The 20,104-nt window shown below is 34.3% G+C and overlaps 1 protein-coding gene across 1 annotated transcript in view; it reads right to left on the bottom strand.

Moving 5' to 3' along the window:
• Positions 1-5,284: 5,284 nt before the first annotated feature.
• Positions 5,285-20,104, bottom strand: part of LOC125050714 (furin-like protease 2) — a 184,250-nt gene continuing 169,430 nt past the window's right edge. The window contains exons 4-14 of the mRNA XM_047650750.1: positions 13,747-13,920; positions 13,419-13,553; positions 13,008-13,315; positions 11,139-12,935; positions 10,822-11,055; positions 10,425-10,583; positions 10,019-10,158; positions 9,542-9,797; positions 8,934-9,034; positions 7,499-7,662; positions 5,285-6,164 (exon numbers count right to left, since the gene is read on the bottom strand). Coding sequence (XP_047506706.1) covers positions 5,985-6,164; positions 7,499-7,662; positions 8,934-9,034; positions 9,542-9,797; positions 10,019-10,158; positions 10,425-10,583; positions 10,822-11,055; positions 11,139-12,935; positions 13,008-13,315; positions 13,419-13,553; positions 13,747-13,920 — 3,648 coding nt within the window. The 3' untranslated portion in view covers positions 5,285-5,984. The remainder of the gene's footprint in view (positions 6,165-7,498; positions 7,663-8,933; positions 9,035-9,541; positions 9,798-10,018; positions 10,159-10,424; positions 10,584-10,821; positions 11,056-11,138; positions 12,936-13,007; positions 13,316-13,418; positions 13,554-13,746; positions 13,921-20,104) is intronic.

Below are 20,104 nucleotides of genomic sequence, written 5' to 3'. Positions count from 1 at the left end.
CAACATTCACTAATTAAAATTTTAATTAGAAATCTGCCATAAATAAAATAAATGTTGAGTGTAAACGAAAAACATTTTTTTCAGTAGCCATTAAGCCACAAAAAGCACAAAGCGTCCAACATTTTAATTTAGGTAATTAACCCGTGAGAGAATGAATTGAAAACATTTTCGAATTATTCTTTTTGTTTATTTGTGCGAAGGTTACCTGCCAGGCGAAAACCTCTAAGGAAAGCTGAGAACGTAGCGGCTCCTTCACTGTAAATCTAGGTTAATGAATGCTTTAGTTTTGTATGCTTCAAATATACAATGTATAATATTTTATTTACTTTTCATAGCAAAAGGAATTACAAAGATTGAATATGTACATTTAAGGGTTTTGAAGCTATCGTTATTCGCCAGCCGGCAGCCCACCTTCATTCATTTAATTATACTCGTGGAAAATATATAAAGTATGATTTTATAATTACACACTTGCGATGATAACTAGCTTTAAAAATATGCATTAAAAGAAATTTACGTTCGTTTATAGAAAACCTTACTAAAAATTTACCGCTCTGGTGGTTAGAGCCCGTCAGGGCCCTTAATTTATCTTTTCAAACGAGAGGGACAGTAAATAAAGGGCTAATTCTATATTTTTAAATCCTACATTTTGTATACAACATACGTATTATATAAAAGGAGACTGATATAATATAGACGTGCCTTACAAAAACATCTCAAATTATCCTTTGCTGTTTGTTGATTATTAGTAGTTAAAAATCGCTAATTCACTAAAAACGTAAAACGAATGTTTTATTCAAATAAAAATAAGATGTTCAATAAACCGATATCCATCATGGAAAGAAAAATACAGTTGTTTGAGGCTTTACGGCTTTGATTGAAAGAATAATAGAAGAATGAATTTAGTAAATTGGATTCACCGCTCGTGAAACAATTGCTTGGATATCGGAACATTTTGAGAGTTGGGAATTTGCAACATTTAAATTTTATACTTCTAATCATTTCATGCATATTAACATAAACTGCTTGGATTAAATGGTCTATAAACATCCCTTTTTAGTTCTCATATAAAGAGATATGTTTTTAAACGTGACAAAATATATTTCAGTAACAATATTCTCTCCCGTTCACACATAATACCTACCTTTGTTGTATATGAATAAAACCGCTATGAATCACTGACATTCATTAGCAATTTTATATTTGTTTTTAAATTAAGAACCAAGAGTTCTGGCGCATTTTAGTAACTAAAGCGCGAGCTAACTTCTGCCCAAAACAGAGACATTTATGAGACGTCTATAATAAAAGGCGATGAAATATCCTGAATCCAGCCCTCACTCGCACTAAATATAAAAACTTACTTTTGTGTGCTAAGACCGCCAGTGCACTTATCTTAATTCGTAACACAATTGTAAATATATTTAAATGTTATGTAAAACAACAGTATAAAGTTTTAAGACGCAGTTATTTACATACACGGCGCAATAATTTCTCAGGAGCACTTGAAACTTCTTAAGAAACCGAGGAAGTTAGTGCAACTTACAAGTGCATTCATTGCTACACTTAGCTAATTTATTTCTGGTTTAGGTATTTTCAGTGTTTTAACTTTTTTTTTTTTTTTGAGAAAAAGTTTGCCAACGCTTGGCACACTGAGACATTGGTAAAAACAAACACAAAATACAATTTCTAATGTGACAAGCACTTATAGGCAAACATGACACTTACATATAAAGATCATACAGAGATTATTAAACAAAACAAACATTACAAAGAAAAAACAAAACAATTACTTATCAAAGAAAACATTCTAATTACAAAAAACTAAACAAAAATCCATTTTATACTGTGAGGGGAGCAACTATGTATATCCAGACCTAGCTCGTTTATAAGAATGCTTAATCTGGACATCGGTGAGCTTTGACCAAATCGCGTTCTACGGAAAGGAGGGACAAATGGAACAATGGGATGCCTGGGGTATCGAGAGGGTACACGAAAATTAAATTTAGATAAGAGGTTCGGGCAATCAATCAGATTATTGAATATCTTAAATGCAAACGATAGATCAATTGATTTTCTGCGATGAAAATCTTAGAGAAAAAAATATCCAACGCTCAAGTACAGTCTGTATGAACGACGAAGCTATGGCGAGTTTCGTTCGATTGTGATTGGTCAATATCTCTAGTCGAACACGCGTAGACAATACGTCATTTTGTCTAATCAAACGCACGATTGTGTCTTTCCTTTTACACTCTCACCATCTTCGCCTATACCGTGTCCACTTCCTGTCAAAATTTTAGTTAAGCTTATAAATATTATAGTCAATTTATTTAATGTTATATTCGAAGTTGTAGAGATGACACGCTACGACGAGTAGATGTTTCTGTAGCCACAAGCTTCAGCCAACTCGCCCTATGTAAAGTAGTTTAAACTTTTTTCTCGAATCAGTTTATTTAAAAATACCTTTATTTTAAAATCTATACCTGTTTTTATGTGTGTTCATATAAATGTAAATTCCTTATCATTTTCGAGTTACTTGGAAATAAATAAATATTACAAATTAAGATAGGCTTATAAAAATTATGAATAAGAACCAAAACTGAATAGCATACGTGTAGGGAAAATATATATTTTTTTTAAAGACAATTCACACCAATTGACCTAGTCCCATGCTAAGCTGGTGAAGCTTGTGTTATGGGTACTAGGCAACGGATATACATACATATTATAGATAGATAGACATATAAATACATATTTAAACACCCAAGACCTAAGCACAACACCAAATGCTCATCACATCGATGTTCGTCTCAGCCGGGGATCGAACCCGGGACCTATGGATTCGTAGTCAGGGGTACTAACCACTAAACCAATGAGTCGTCAAAATAATATTTCGCAAAGTACATATATGTTTATATTTATCCTTATTTCTATAGATCTGTTAACTAACTTAACTGTAGTGTTATTCTTAAACCTATTAATAATAACCATGACTTCTAGAAATAAAATATCTCTATTAAAGGACGGGTAAAAGAAACAAGCATTTTGACATATTTTTTTATTATAAATACGAATTCCACGAAACATTTCATACAAAAATACAATTTAATTAAAAATAATCACTAAAACAAACTAAAAAACATACACACATAAAAATTAAATTGAAAATTGATATGAAATTTATCTAATCATAAAAAGATTATGCATATTTTGTAAAAAATATAAATCAGATGTCAAGATTTCCGATTAAATAAGTACACAAATAGTCCCAAAACAAGAAAATAAATTTCCTACATATAAATTTTATCAATTGATTATAGGTAATATAATTTTAACGACCTATCTAATTTGTGATGGTAAATGGTAACAATATCCGGTACAAAAGACTTAACTAAATTTTGAGACATAGACACGTAGAAAGATAAAACTCCACTGAGAAAAACCCATATTATATCTTTAACATTCTAAAAAGCGAAAGCTTGTTTTCCTACTTATAACAAAAGATTACAGAACAACGTGAAAATGTCCGATCATATTGGACTGTCTGTGTATTCGCAACATGACTACACATTAAAAAAACGAATCACATGCACCTGAATAAGTGCAAAAAAATCTAGTGAAGAAACATCCCAGGAGGTTAGTGACAAAATGTTTCCTAATGTAAATATTGTACGGAATGGTAACTATTGGTCCTATTTCCTACGAATCCTTATAATTATTTTAATTGCGTCGCTGTAGAGCGAAATACGTATCTGGCATCGATATGGCATGTTATTGTTATTAATAAAGTATCAGATACCGTGTTTAATTAATATTCATTTGCTGCTGTTATCATTAAAATGTCAACAGTGTTATTTTCATTAATTCCAAATATTCGTGTCACCATCGACAATTCGTAATATTTTATGTTTTAACTGAACACATGTTCATTCCTAGCGTATAGCTTATTTGGTGTAGGTAATTACTTTAACTATCTTAATATATATATATTTCTTGTGTGCGTGTGTATGTGACTGAACTCCTCCTAAACGACTGGACCAATTTTGATGAAATTTTTTGTGTGTCTTCAAGGGGATCTGGGAATGGTTTAGATTCACAAATCAGCCCGCCAGATGTTAAGGGTAGTCCACCCCTAAATTTTTATTTTTATTTTTTAGACAAAATTTTTAATTTCTATTTTTTTATGATACAGCATTAAAAAATACATACAACCCCTAACTTTCACCCCTCTACGATCAACCCCTATTTTTTTATTATAAATGATATACATGGCGAAACGACGTTTGCCGGATCAGCTAGTATTTTTATATATTTTTACTTTCAATTCTAATAAAAATTATTTATTCAAATTAATTTGTTGTCAGATTATATCGAATTGACGCGTTAAGTTGGCAACACAAAGTATAAACTCTTGGGTCACTGTTACATGAACCGTTCTTGTGTAAACTATTCTAAGTTATCAAGTGTCGACACGCCCCTTCATTAATTTAGGGGCCCCATTGAAGATCAATTAATTAATATTGGTCTAATTAAAATATTGGACCGCTACTGAAATGACAATCTACTTAATATATTAATTTAAATTGTAATATTGTTTAAATATCTCAGAAATATTTAAAACTCTAGCACTATTCCTACGTAAAGGTTAATATTACATAGATTGTATACAGTATAGTTTCTTAAAAGACTTGATGGCATAGAGTTTTTATAATATACAACTGTATGTGAAAATCAACGGAAAAAATGGATTCATAATTTGATGAAATTCAAAAAATCCCACCGCAAAAAGAGAGAAAAAAGAGGTTGTATTATTTCAAATTTACGAGTGAGTAAAACTATTGCATAGCTATTAAATAAATTGACATAAATTCTGGGGCTCCAAAGGCGGCAAGTCCGTCCAGTTTGGAATCTTGCCTAACAAAGTTGCGTAGTTTCTGGTGTTTAACTATTGACTTGAGGGTACAAGACACAGTAAGCAGATTCGGTGCGGGCCATAATTTAAATTTACTGCCCCCAAAGTTTGACCGCAAGCGAATTTTCGTATCTGCAATGTTTGACACCGTTTTGTGTGCGAGTTGGGAACTTATGTTTGTGACTTGTTTGTTTGTTCCGTGTTCAAGCTATATTATATTCGAGCATTAACTTTGCGGTTTAAGAAATAACATTTCTTTTTTAATATTTAATAATATCTTTCTGAATTAGTGAGCGAGTGCTCTTGAAATTTCGCAATTAAATGAGGGTAGACTTCGCATTGGAAATGACAATTAACTCACAAAAATATTCTAAATATATTTAAACTTTTTAGTAATAACAGCAGTGATTATACGTATTCACCTCTTAAGCGCTTATATCACATTGTAGACGGCAGAGGGCAATGCCCTGTCGCTTAGAACATTTTGTTCATTAACAATTTACACCTAATTACAAATAAAATATAACATGTTACTTCCATTAATTTGTGACGTCATCACTCAGAGAATTATCAATATATAAATTTTCTACTGTACAAATTTTTTCATCCTATCTATATTTGAGTACTTATATTGGCCTAATTAGTATTCATATTCTAACTATATCCAAACATTATAATATAAAGGAGGATTCTGTAAAAATATATTCGAGTGATGACATTTCAATGTCAATTGTTAAATCTCTGACGTTACCTTAGCGCTGACAGTTGAAAGCTGTATATACAGATGACACAAAAAACTAGAGTTTATGCGAAACAGCTGGCCCAGAATAGTAGTTTTCTAATTTGGTATAATCGAAGAGAAACATTAACTACAGAAACTAACTTTTAATGGATCCTAAACCTGAACCTAATCCAAAATCATTCATTCTGTCCTTCGAACTGTTACTCAAGTAATATTCTGTGTCACTCTGTCTGAAATCATACAAAACTGAGTTTGAACTGTCACCAATATTGCATACGTAATGAAAGCCAGCTGTTTCTAAAATATAACTTACAGCTAACATCACAGCGCGCGCTATGTGGAATGTTCTAGAAGTGATTCGTGTTCATGATCGAGACATTCGCTGTCCCGCTCGCACACAGGGACGGCAGTACGGGACGCAAAGACTGTGACGTCACCGTCATCACTGCAAGCGAGCGGCGAATAAATCGCTCCCTGCTTGCTGTCGCGACGTTGCCGCTTCGTCCACTGCAACTGAAAAAAAAAAAATCGGTCAGCCTCTCTAGATCAATTACTGTAAAATATGACGTGAAAATTATTTCCAATATTTGTGGTGTTATATTTATAACTAAAAATTCGAAATAGTCTAATTCGTTTTTGAAATATTACACCAAAAGTCAAGTTTTATTGAATTTTATTTTGGAATCTTAGACTCTTCAAAGATATAATTAAATTATTAGAACTTTGGATCTTATGAAACCAATACAATTCTTGAGTAATTAGATATACTTTACGCAATAATCCTTTTTAAAGATATAATAAAAAAGAGAATCTTACATAAACATATTTATCAGGTAAAATGTGTAATGATGTTAAAGGTACAAAAAGACGTGTATCCCTTTGAGACCAGGGAGAGTTGTAATCACTAAATGAGATGGAAAGCAAGAAATGACAAACATCACGCAAACTGAGATAAATGCGTTATAATCTACTCCGGGGATTTTCAATTTTGAAGTCTGGAGCTTTATGGAAGCATATTAACGAAGATATGCTTTCACGTGAGGGTTTTTTACGTTTACGAGTGATTTTTTCTTAATTATTAATTACTTAACTATCAGGAGTGTTAGTCTATTTAGAACTAATTGAAAGTTAGCACAATCACTTAGACTCACATATTCATATGGTATATTTTACTGAGTGTTAGATGAGGTTTTTCATGGATTCTGTCTCCAGAAATCCAACTCAGGCCAATGCCAGACCATACCATAACTAAATAAACCATAACGGCAATCCTGGTATCGCGCTAATACACAATTTTCTGTGTCGGTTTGCGGCAATTGAAAACTTGCGATAAAAATAATTTCGGTTAAAAAACCGGGGGAGTGTGTTCGACGTGTATTTATTTTTGAAAACTTTAAAGGCATTGGAGTGCGTTCTATTTTATTAAATAAATTTATTAGCTTGTAAATAGTATGATAAAAAAGACATATATATATTCTTTAGTATATATTTGGGGTCTTAAGGTCGTAGCTTCGATACCCGGCTGTATACCAATGGACTTTCTTTCTATGTGCGAATTTAATATTCCTTCGAAAGATGAAGGGAAATATCGTGAGAAAACCCAAGCCTTAGACCCAAAAAGTCAACGGCGTGTGTCAGGCACAGGAGGCTGATCACCTACTTGTCTATTATATTGACAAAAGATCATGGAACAGATACAGAAATCTGACGTGAAAAGGCTGTAGCGCCCCTGATTTATATATTTTTAAAATACATCAACTTATAATTATTATAGAGCTGGAAATATTTATTTACAAAGAAGTCATGTAATTTCGACTCCACACATTCTAAAACAAATTAACAATTACCTGTACAGCCATAAGCCCGACCACAATAGTTCCAGCAGCGATAAATACCAGCAACATCATTCCTGGATTAAGAGGTGTTTTTGCTGGAGTATCATTGGCGCTTTGAAGGGCACCCCACTCCGCTATACGCCGCTTTCCCGCCACGGATGAGTTTATGCAGTCACCTGAACATGTAATTAACATGACTACCTAATTTACACTTTTAAAGTTATACTTCTTTTGGCGCGTTAGGGAAAAATAATGAGAGTAATTTTTTACAATGCGCGCGCAAACCGTCACAAAAAACCGACACCCTGAAGTTAGCTATAGTCAACATTTTAGTTTTTTCTATTGTTAGTGTCGTTTTTTCTACAAACGCAGAATAAAATTTTTGAAAAGAATTTTATCTTGTTACGCCAAAAAAGTATAACTTCTAACGCGTGTACATAAGTACACACACGTTTTTAAATTAATTAACATCTACAAACTATTTACACATGTTTAATTCACACACCCACAGCCACCCATGCTTTAGTTATATTTTGTTTGTTAATTTGGTTTAGCCATAGTGTGTATGTAGAATTTTGTATATTTTTTGTCCGCGATGAAGGGCCGGTGACCTGTTACTACATGACTTCTTTAGTCGTATCATAGGCACCAGCTTTTCACAAAGATGGTCAATAATGTAAACCCGTAACATGCAATATTGTGAAGAAGCAAATAAACTGTACTGTTATTATTTAACTTTACCTTTAGTCCCTCTTATTACCCAATCAAAAACTACTGCATACGACGAAAGTACGCGGTACTTTGGAGGTTTAAATTAGTCTTATTTTACATTATATGCAAATTTGGATCTAATTAATGCTACAGATAGGTCCGAAAACAGTCTAGTCTCGTACTGGCGTAGACGAAAGACAATATAATCTGGATGTTTTTAAGTTCCAATTGACGCCAGAATTTTTTAATATCGAATATGTTGGTACGTTTCTATTGTTAGTAAGGTTTTGTGAAATTTTTGTTAATTATAATTTATAAGCATCAACTAAAGAATTTTTGTTTATCAATATTTATATAATCTTTATTAATATTAATATTTTAATATTTACAATTGCAATATTTTTCTGTTTATTCAATATTTAATTAATAATAAATTATTACTGTCTATCAGATCTGTAATCATAATATTATAAAGAAGGATTTGTGAACTCTTCTCAGTTTTATAAAAATTCTTTCAACGTGAACTTCCTATACTATCGCTGAACAACTGGGATTACAAAATATTAAAAAATGCCTAGTGATGTGAAGCTAGGCGGCGGGTGTTAAAATAAATCGCGTTTAACGGAAACGCGAAGTTACGCTCTGCTCGTGATCACAGACTCTCTTTGACGTTTATAAACATTCGCAACGGCGAGTTATGTTAGAATTTTTTTTAAAACCTAAGTTTTTTCCTTACCAGTGTCAGGATGACAGTGACAGCAGTCGGGTGTCGATGCTGGGGTGGAATTAGCAGCTTGGTTAGACTCAGAACAACACGGTACACATTGGTTGTTTAATCTATAACCAACAAGAGATATCGTTTAATAAATGCAGGGCTAAAAAAATCAAAAAGCTATCTTAGCTAGCATATTTAACGACTTATCTCGTGTTTTTATCTACCTTAAAGATAAAGTGACAACTAACAAAGGAATATATTAATATATGTGTTATATGATCCGGCAAACGTCGATTTGCCATGTATATCATTTATAATAAAAAATAGGGGTTGATCGTAGAGGGGTGAAAATTAGGGGTTGTATGTATTTTTAATGCTGTATCATAAAAAAATCAAAACAGTTAAAAATATCTAAAAATAAAAAAAATATATTTAGGGGGATGAAAAATAGATGTTGTCCGATTCTCAGACATACCCAATATGCACACAAAATTTCATGGGAATCGGTCAAGCCGTTTCGGAGAAGTTTAACTACAAACACCGCGACACGAGAATTTTATATATTAGATTTCAAAACACTTGATAACAAAACAAAATTAATAACGTACAGTCAATAATACGAAACTGACCTATCAAACTTCAAAGGTCGCGAACACCCGGTACAACTGAACTGTCCCGGCCCAGAACACGTTCTACACGAATCATGACAGCTATGACACGTTCCACTGCTTTTGTCGTAATACTGTGAGCCCAGACACTCCATACAAAGCCCGCCATCTAACATAAAGCCAGATGGACACGATTTGCAATGGAGAGGCCCAGAGCCATCACATTCACGGCAATAGTGGTGGCAGTGGCGACAACCGTCTTCTGTTTTATAGAAACCTGGCAAAACATAAAATATGTTATAATAAATGATATTAAATATTATAATAGTTTTTTTAATAAAACAATTTTTTTTTTATATTCTTCAGATCATAACTTTCTGTTTTGTGGTTCATACTTTACAATTAAATTTAAATAACAAGCAAAATAGTAGTTCATAAACATTTCCACCACCGAATTTCTATCTGAAAATGTAATTTACTATGTATATAGTTAAATACCTTGTGGGCACTCAGGGTAACATTCTCCAGCTGCTAGCCTCCACCCAGACGGGCAAGAAGCGCACTGATCCCGTCTTGGACCGCTGCAGGTACGACATGACAGGTAGCACTTAGAACATACTCCACGGTCCGCGTAGTACCTGACATAATATATACAATTGAATTTTAGTTCAAAGCGCCTTTAACTCGTTCTAAAGCTTTCAAGTAGAAAAGGATACATACTACAGAATTTTCGTATTTACATATAACTAAATTGAATTGATATCGTAATATGAACGGCTCTCACAAAGAAACACCAATATCTTTGCACGATTGATATTTGATTGCTTTGTAATATGTTTTCTATATTTACAAAAGAGTAATAATTCGTGTACTAACATTTTTCAACTTTTAATATAATTCTTACCCTTCAGCACACGAAGTCCTACAAGCCCCTGATTGTAATCGCAAAGAACCTTCGCAGCTAGTACAATTAAGTCTTGATGCACATTGGGAACACCCATGAACACATTTCGCACATCTACCCGCTTCTGGATAGTACCCACGGCCACATTCAGACACGCATCTGAAAAAAAATTGTTAGGACTAAAACTTTTTAAAACTTCAACAGTCTATTGATTGATTCCGTGAGACGTTGGGAATCAACTTTGATTTCGACTACGCAGGGATTATTATGGCAAGCGGTTCTGGTTTCGACATGCTAACTATAAAGAAGACTTATGACTATAACTTTTAAAACTTATCAATTCAAAATGCTAACATTAACAAGTTGAATATAGGTATGTTTTGCATTGCAATCTTACTTGTAGTTCTGCAAGAGATGTGGAGCGGGGCAAGTTAAGCAATTCTTTTCTTCTTCGCCATAGCACGTATCACACGCTTCATTACAGTTTTGGCAAACGTTGCTAGAAGAAAATTCACCAGCACTGCAACGATCATTGCCAACGGGGAGACATTTTCCCTTTTTATTTAATTCCCAATTAGTGTCGCAACTTAAGCAAAACGAACTTAAGCAATTGGAACAACCAACTGGACATCTACAAGAAAAAGTAAATAGAAATTAATTTTTTCAAAGATTTTGTTAGAAATGTTGACATTAAGGAATTTAGGTTAAACTCACTTTAGACATTCTTTCCGTTTCTTATCGGCGTAATATCCACTCGGGCAAGAGTTAATACAGCGTCCATCAAGGATGTAATTTGATGGATGACAAGTAATACACTGAACTGGTCCTGGTCCCATACATGTGTCGCACGACGTATGACAACTAGCGCAAGAATAATCTTCAGTTTCGTATGTTGTGGGTGGACAAGACGAAAAACATGTACCATTGTATAAAACAAGGTGATGTTCACATGAGGTACAAGCATCGGCTCTATCAGAACATGTCGAGCAATGCATAGCGCATGCCCGACAAACAGATGCATCACTGTCTTCATAGTATCCGTCAGGGCATTGTTGCAAACAGACGGCTAAGTCAGCAACCAATAAATGTGCGGGGGCACAAGTCAAACAAGAATCTTGTCCAGGTCCAATGCAAGTTTCACATGACTCGTGACACGGCCAGCACACTCCTCCTTGGTTTGCAAAACTTCTCGGTGGGCATCGAGAAACACAAGCATCGTCAAGTCTATAGTGCTTGCAGGTGATGCATTGTGTAGGTCCTTTTCCATAGCATCCTTTGGCATCGCATTCGGGATCACAGTCATGCATGACACGCTTATCATTACTATCAGCGAGGACATTCTCCCCATGCGTTGAAGGGATATTATGTCCGTCGAGACGGGCTATTGCTTTTTCTGGATCAGATCCAGCAGCAAATAATGAAGGAAAGTTCTGGTAATTGGTAAACGCGTCAGTATTATAAAAAGAATCCCCGACTGTATCGTAGCCATCTACTCCAGTTGGGAAACCGAAAGGGGGTCCCAAAGCCGACGGTCGTTTCGTACTAAATCGAACAGGATCAACATTAGTTCCATAGAATATTAACTGCCATTTCTTTAAAATACCAGGCTGGTTAACGTGTCTATTACCAGCGTTTACAATTTGAAGGGACCATCTACCTTCTGCTCGCTCACCCCAGAAATGTACACTTAGGAAAGGCCAGTCATCAAAATTAGAACTTACTACATCTCGAGGTCGTTCAAATAATAATGTCGATGTTGTTCCCATAGGAGATGTGAGTAGGATACGCAAGTTACCCCTAGGGAAAAATCTCAAAGATATCTTGCACTGCACATGTTCTAAAAATCGAACTTCATTTACAGTTCCACTGCACCCCGTAACGTCCATATGTGCTTTTAAAGTGTATCCATAGGAAGAATCTATAGCTTTATCTTCGTTTATTTCTTGTGATTTACAAATATGTTGTGGAGGGACCGATACCCACTGTTCAGCTAAATTTACCATTTCAGAAGCATCCATTAAGCCATAACCAAATTTGTGACTTACTTTTCTTTTTATTCCATTAACAATCCAACCACTTTCTTTCTCAAGCGGTTGGGGTCTAGATGTCATAACTACGAGATATTGCATATCCCTCCATGTTAAGTCTGGATTTGCTTCTAAGGCTAACGCGCATATACCAGCCGCTAATGGCGCTGAAGCAGATGTACCGGTATGTTCTACGGTACAGATACGATCGGGTCTCAATCTGGCATCCATGTCAACTGTAGCAACACTCTTGTCATGACCAGGAGTTCCTGAGCTGTATGTAGTGGCTAATGTAGATGAACACTCTTCTAAATACCATGGTTTATATCCACCCTGAGTAGCACTAGATATTGATAAAGTAAATATACTGTTTGTATACCCATCACAGTTACATGAATCTGTATGTCGGCCTCCGTTGCCAGAAGCCCAAACAAATATACTACCCTTGCCCCTTCTGCCGCTTGTCACGCCATAGATAAATGCTCTGTAAACATAGGTCACATATTTAACATGTCATTTCAATCTTATTATGCTTTAAGAATATTTAAAATTATACCTTCTTGCAAGAGGTCCTGGACCATCAACGGTTTTGCCATCATCTTCAGGTCCCCATGAGGCACTGTAGATGTCAATATGATCAGGATTTAAACCTAGAGCTCTGGCTTCTACTGCGTCATTGACAATCCCGTCTAACATTCTAACACCGCCTACACTTGCGTTGTAAGCTATACCAACACCGCAGTATTGGTTATACGCAACTGCTGCTACTTCCCCTGCACATCGAGTACCATGTTTGTTATCTCCATTATCTTGAGGCATGGGGTCATCGTCATTACCGTTGATATCAGTTGATGCAAGAGCGTCCTAAAACATTATAAATTTAGCTAGAAAATATGGAAAACGAGTTATAGTTTAAACATTAATGGTAGTATTCAAAAATAATTTCAACATCATTTAAATAACTTACATAATTCTGCTTAAGGTCCGGATGATTAGTTTGAATTCCATCGTCGAGAATGGAGACCACTACGCCTTTCCCTGTATAACCTTTTTGCCACGCCGGTGCTACATTCATGTCTAATCCATCCTTTGCTCCACCATTCTAAAGACAAATTTTCATTAAATAAAATGTTGCAAGTTGGAATAGATATTAAAAATCCGGCATTCACTTTAAATAGGTTGAAAATGATACACCTTTTCAAGACAAACTTTTGAATATTTTCTTTGCTTTTCAAAATCCAGTATGATGTTTTCAAGATTTTTAATTATTACCAGATACATGTTAAAAAACTTACTAAATACCACTGTTCTTTGAACAATGGATCAGGGAAAAGAGATGGTGTTATAGCACGATGTCGCGTACGATGTGATGCTGGTCGCCTCGCTAGTTGGGACCATAGTGCTCCTTCATACGGCTTATAATCTCTTTTAACTCTACGTCTCTCTCGTTGTTGCTCAAACCACCGCACCTAATAATAACAAACAATACAGTCAAATATACAGCATATTTGAATAGTAGAGGTATAACAGAGGAGCCTATATAACGTAAAAAGAAGTAACGCAAGGACATGTACATTATTAGGTATACTATTAGATATAACGAACGGTGAAGGAAAACATCGTGAGGAAACAGCCTTATACCCAAAAAGTCGACGGCATGTTTCAGCACAGGAGGCTGATCACCTATTTGCCTATTAAATTGACAAATGATCATGAAACCGATACAGAAATCTGAGGTACAGACCTAAAAGGGTTGTCGGGCCACTGATTTGTTTATTTTATACTATTAGATAGGTAGACAATGCCTGATTTCTGTGAAATTACAAATAACCTTATTCTAGTAAAGGCGTCATTTATATCTACTATATAGTGAATATATTGACTATTTTATTATTATCTCCCATGTTGAAAATGCACGGCAATAAAAATAGCAAAACTTATTTAAATAACACTGATTTATAATTGTATACTTAGAACCGTATCTATAAGAACAGCGGGGTAAAATGGAACAATTCTTTACGCTCTCGCTAAACAAGACATTTATGTACGGTTCGGACGGTGCAATTTCACAGTTGTTGGAAAGCAACAGACAGCGAGAAAATAGCACGAACTCGTATTAGCATGAGAAAGGCCGCCATGCTGACTATGTATTTCATTGCGAGGGAAAATAATTTTTAAGCAACGGGGTAAGTTGCAAAAATTTAGTCATTTCCCAACTTCTGACTACTTAAAGTTAATTTCCTTTGAAACTTGTTCGTAATTTAAACTTCTGTCAAATAGATTCCTTTGTTTAGTTTTGAAGATTCAACTGTTTTAATTATATTGACAAGTAATAAATATATGTATAACCCTTTACTATTTAGAGATTTCTTTTATGTTATTGATACATAACGAAAGTACCGGACATGGTTCCGGAAAATTCAACCAATATACGAAAAATCATTATTTATTACGACTACGTGTAAACCGCCTATGTCCCGTTTAGTCTCTGCCCTTTGGGTAATTTCAGAGAATAAATAATAATACAGTAATTTAATAAAATCCCTCGCCTCGCGTTTATTCCTATTTTGTCTGGCTTTATAAGAAAAATCTAAGATAAAGGTCCTATTTTAACATAAAAATGATATTGGTGTGTAATATAGAAGAATATTGCGTTCGCATTACTAATTAATTGATAAGCTATTAACAAGAATAATAATAATCTTCAAAAAACCACGCATCAGAGAATGAGATAGGAATTCTGCGGGTATTTCGCAGGTGTATGATTTCCAAAGCTGATTTTGTTTCCCCAGGGATTGAACTCTCTGGGCTTCCCAAATTGTACCAAACAGGTGGTGATGCCGGTCTTATGTTACATAAACACTATTTATGTACAATTTAAATATATAAAATACCAACCCGTAACAAAGAAACACTAAATACAAAAGCCAAATGAAGTTTGAATAACAATTATAAGGTTTATTGAGCTTTCGGAGATGACTTTCAAACTGACTGAACTTCTTAATTACAATTTAATTGTTCTAATAGATTGGTAACTATGCGATAGATTGATAAAAGTCGATTTATTTCATTGAATTACATGCATGAAGTCCCGTAATTAATTGTGACATATTGCACTCATCATTTTAAATATATCGAAATTAATAGAAAAAGTAGAATAGCTATATTTTTGACCAAGTAAAGTAAAACAAAAATATGCATATTCTGAACTTATATGCAATAACTGTTCGGCCAGGGTCATTAGCAAATTGCAGGTATAATAATTGGTGGCGAAATTTTTATTTACTTTAGAAAATCAGATTTTTCAATACAGTTTGTTAAAATCGTAAATATTCTGGAAATAATTTAAAATATTTCTATTCCAAGAAACTGTTTATACATCAGGGATTTCCGTATACACAAATCGCCAGTTTCCAACTAAAATAAAACTTTAAATGCAAATATTTTAGATTCTCCAACTAAACGTGCGCCGATTTATCTTTCCCAGATAAACTTTTTACATAAACAAAACCCGGGCATATTGTTTTGCCGTCGCTTGTTAGCGCGTCCAGCTGAGCAAACGCCGGGGTCAAACATAGTTAATATTTATGCTGTATAAAAAAACAGCGAATAACAAGATTTATTGAGCTAAATCCTTAGCGGCTTTATTACAGAATGTGTAGGAGATAGAGGTCCGGTCGTTACCATGGTTACGTAATTTTCACACGTAGAAGAATGGTTACTATGGAAACGACGGCTACCTACATTCTCACATCACAACTCGTTAATACGTATCATCGATTAAATACAAAAAGGGTTTCACTCGAAAACCAAGATATGGAAATACAGTCAAAATCGTATACGGCGAAATCTTTTAGAACAACATACCGGTTATATTGACCAAAATCAAAGGTCCCGGCTGAATTCTATTGTACTAGGTACTTAATAACGTCATAGACTGTTACGACTATCGGTTTTTACAACCAAATATGAGTGGTCCCTTCGATGTCGTTATAATAGATTTGACTGTATATATATATATATTTTTTTAATTTTATCACTCAGCAATAGGATTTTGAAATGAAGGAAAATCATAGTTTCCATGTTTAACATGGTTTATATCGATGCGTTATTCATTGACTTTTGACATTCGGGTTACTAGCTACGTCCGTAATGTTTTTTAATATAAAATAAATTGTTTAGGCAAGTCAATATTAATAAAATAAAATAAAAAAATCAGTGGCGCTACAACCTGTCTAGGCATGGGCCTCAGATTTCTGAATCGGTTTCATGATCATTTTTCAATTGAATAGGCAAGTAGGTGATCAGCCTCCTGTGCCTGACACACGCCGTCGACTAAGACATGTCGGTTTCCTCACGATATTTTCCTTCACCGTACGAGCGCATGCTAAATGCGAACAAAGAAAGAAAGTCCATTGCTGCACAGCCGGGGATCGAACCTACGACCTCAGGAATGAGAGTCGCAAGCTGAAGTCACTAGACCAACACTGCTTTCGCGACATTTAATACTTTATGAAAAAGTAATGAATTCTACCTTCCTCGACTTATTCAAAAGATCTAACATCAATATACTTCTGTTTAACCATAACCTAAAACAATATTATCTTAACTAAGCTATAACATGTTTTCTTTATAGTTGCGTGTGTAAAAATTTATCCATAATTTGAGATGGTCCTAAACTAATACGGCCCATCACTAACACTGAAAGAAAAGGTTTGAAGGGACGACAATGGAACCCACAATGGCTCGTTTACCCTGTTATAGAACAAGCGACGGCAACGCCTTTATTTAAATTTCGTAAATAACAAAGGTTTTTGTGCTCACATGCTGTTAACGTATTTCTTTTAGTTCAACCCATTTAGTTAAAAACTTCCAAACTCCGTCCATTAGGCAATTACATTGTCAGGTTGGTTTTAATTTAATTAAGTAAAAATTCATGTGGCTTGTTCTAATAAAAAACCCAAGAACTGATATACTACCTGGTGCCCGCGACATCGTCTGCGCAGGATTGAAATAATATTTGCCCACATAATGTAGCGTGAAATATATATTTTATCGTTAAAAGTATCTATTTTCATTTAGAAATCAATTTATTACTACCAAATGTGCATTTGAAATAAATTATCAATTTTTATTGTAGTACCTAATGGTTCACTATTTTGGCTATAATGGCTTACACATAAGACTTAGAGATATACTGTGTTTTTTTGTAGGACTATTTAAGATAAATATTTCCATCATACATTACATATGTGTAACTTTAGCAGTTTTGGCAGCGCACGCCAGAATAGCTCGCAGGTGCTAGATTTTTTCGTACTTACTTGATATTTTGGATAATTCACACAATATCTAAATCTTATCTATAAAGTGTAGTCTATATGTTACTCTGATGTATAATCTAAATTATTATAAAGTTTCCTTAACATCCATTCAGTAGTTTTTACGTGAAAGAGTAACAAACATCCATCCATACTTACAAACAATCGCGTTTATAATATTAGTAGGATTGACACCAAACATTTAACGCGGCGTCAAACCGATACAAATGAATCTATGCAGTTATATAAGCCTTATATTACACGAAACAATTATTTATTCCATACTAGAAAAACCTGGCCTTTGGTACAGAATGAGAAATTTTTCAAATTCTAGCAAAAACCGGTGAAAACTGGTTTCAAAGCAGGAGACATCTATATGATGTAGTGAGGGTGGTACTGATCAACATGAGAAAGGCTGGCAATGGAACGCCCCTTAGTTTTATTAGTCGGTCGGCATAGCCAAGTCGGTAAAGATTTAGTTACACTGTACCCTAACGAAATCTTGGTCAATAATTTTTTAATACATCGATAATGTTGTTACCAATAACAATAGAATTAATTTACAGGGCTTTTGAATTCCATTCCGAGCGAAACAATTGTTTTAACTGTGTAGGCACAACAGGTCAATATTGATTTATGTTCCATTTTATTTAAAAGCTAAAGAGTTTGTTTTTTGAACGCGATATCAGGAACGATTTTTTTTTCATGAAACTGTATTAAAGTTAAATAATCCGACAAGGTGCAGAAATGTGTCTGTGGCCATTTAGGATAGCAAATTCTTTACTTTATGGATCAATTTTTACTAAAATTTTCCATAGAATCTTAGTTTACGATGTAAAAATATGTGTATTTAATATATAAAATTTTCGTGTCACAATGTTCGTTCCCATATTCCTCCGAAACGGCTCGACCGATTCTTATGATTTTTTTATGCATATTCAGTCTTAGAATCGCCTACTATCTATCTTTCAAACCCCAAAATTTTTATTTTTTACATATTTTTTTTGTATTGATACAACATTCAAAAATACATACAACCCCTAATTTTCACCCATCTACGATCAACCCCTATTTTGTATTATTGTAGATAGTTATTTCTAGCTGACCCGGCAAACAAACCTATTATATATAAACTTCATCGAGTACTTTATAAAGAAACTCACATTCGTATTGTTACCTCCTAATCTATACGTCGAAGTGCATAAAACTGGAAGAGATTGGAAATTCTAGACAACTGAGTTCGACATTTAAAAAGCGCAGCGGAAACGAAGCGTTAGTCAACATTGTCGGTCCGCACAAAGGTTTACAAAGTTATCGGACAAAAGAAAATCGGTATGGCGCGGGCCGAACTTTTCGTCTTTGCGATCCGATCGCTGAACTATTGTAACTGGACGTTTTATATCCGACACGTCATTGATAGACATTCTCAACTAAAAGTTTCGCTCAATGTGCTCTCTGGTGCCAACTTATTCTGTCCCAGAAGTTAGAATATATTTTTATGTTTATGCTATAGTATACAAGGCTTTTTTAATAATTAAATAGCATAAGTAAAATAAATAACTACTAGGATATATTTAGACTCTTTCATTCATATCTCTGTACCATTGTTAAGACATAATATTTATTCAGGTACTTTGACACTTAAACACATTTATATTTCTATCATCTCATTCTTTTTAAATATCTGTCTGCCCATGTTTGGAAAATGCCTCCTCTAAATTCCGCCATTTCTGTCAGCACCACCTACCACCTGCTGTTTCCTCAATATGGTATATCCACCTTCTTTCCTTTATAAGGAAGACATATGTTAAGTTTAATTATGATTTTATTTCGATGTGCACGTTTAATACGTATACAACAATTTCTATATTCATTAACTAAAAGCATGGTATTTATAAGTTCCCGATAGTATAGCACCTATATATATGAAGTATTTCCGAACCAATTCAACTTAGGATCCTTCAAGAAAAGAGGGTACCATTTCTTAAAAGGCCGGCAGCGTACTTTCGAGCCTCCTGGCAATGTGAATGTCCATGGGCGGCGGTATCACTTAACTCTTATGCCTCCTGTTATATAAAAATAAATATAACCTATTTAAGCTTGACATACCATTTTGGTTTACTGGGATCAATAAAACGCATTTAGCCAAGACAGACCGACATCGTTAGACAATAGTAACGTTGCTGGATCCTTGCCTAAATTCAGAACAACATTTCTAGTTATAAATATAATAACCGGGCCGCACTTAGCCACAAGCGCAAAGCTCATTTGGCGGTCAGGCCGCGGTATTATCCTTGTAGCCTTAATTGAAGGCAATGCACTGCGTAATGCCATT

Source organism: Pieris napi, chromosome 6 (assembly GCF_905475465.1).
Source record: "Pieris napi chromosome 6, ilPieNapi1.2, whole genome shotgun sequence".
Taxonomy (NCBI): Eukaryota; Metazoa; Arthropoda; class Insecta; order Lepidoptera; family Pieridae; genus Pieris; species Pieris napi.
Note: the sequence above shows the minus strand (reverse complement) of the source record. Positions and strands in the feature narration are given on the sequence as shown.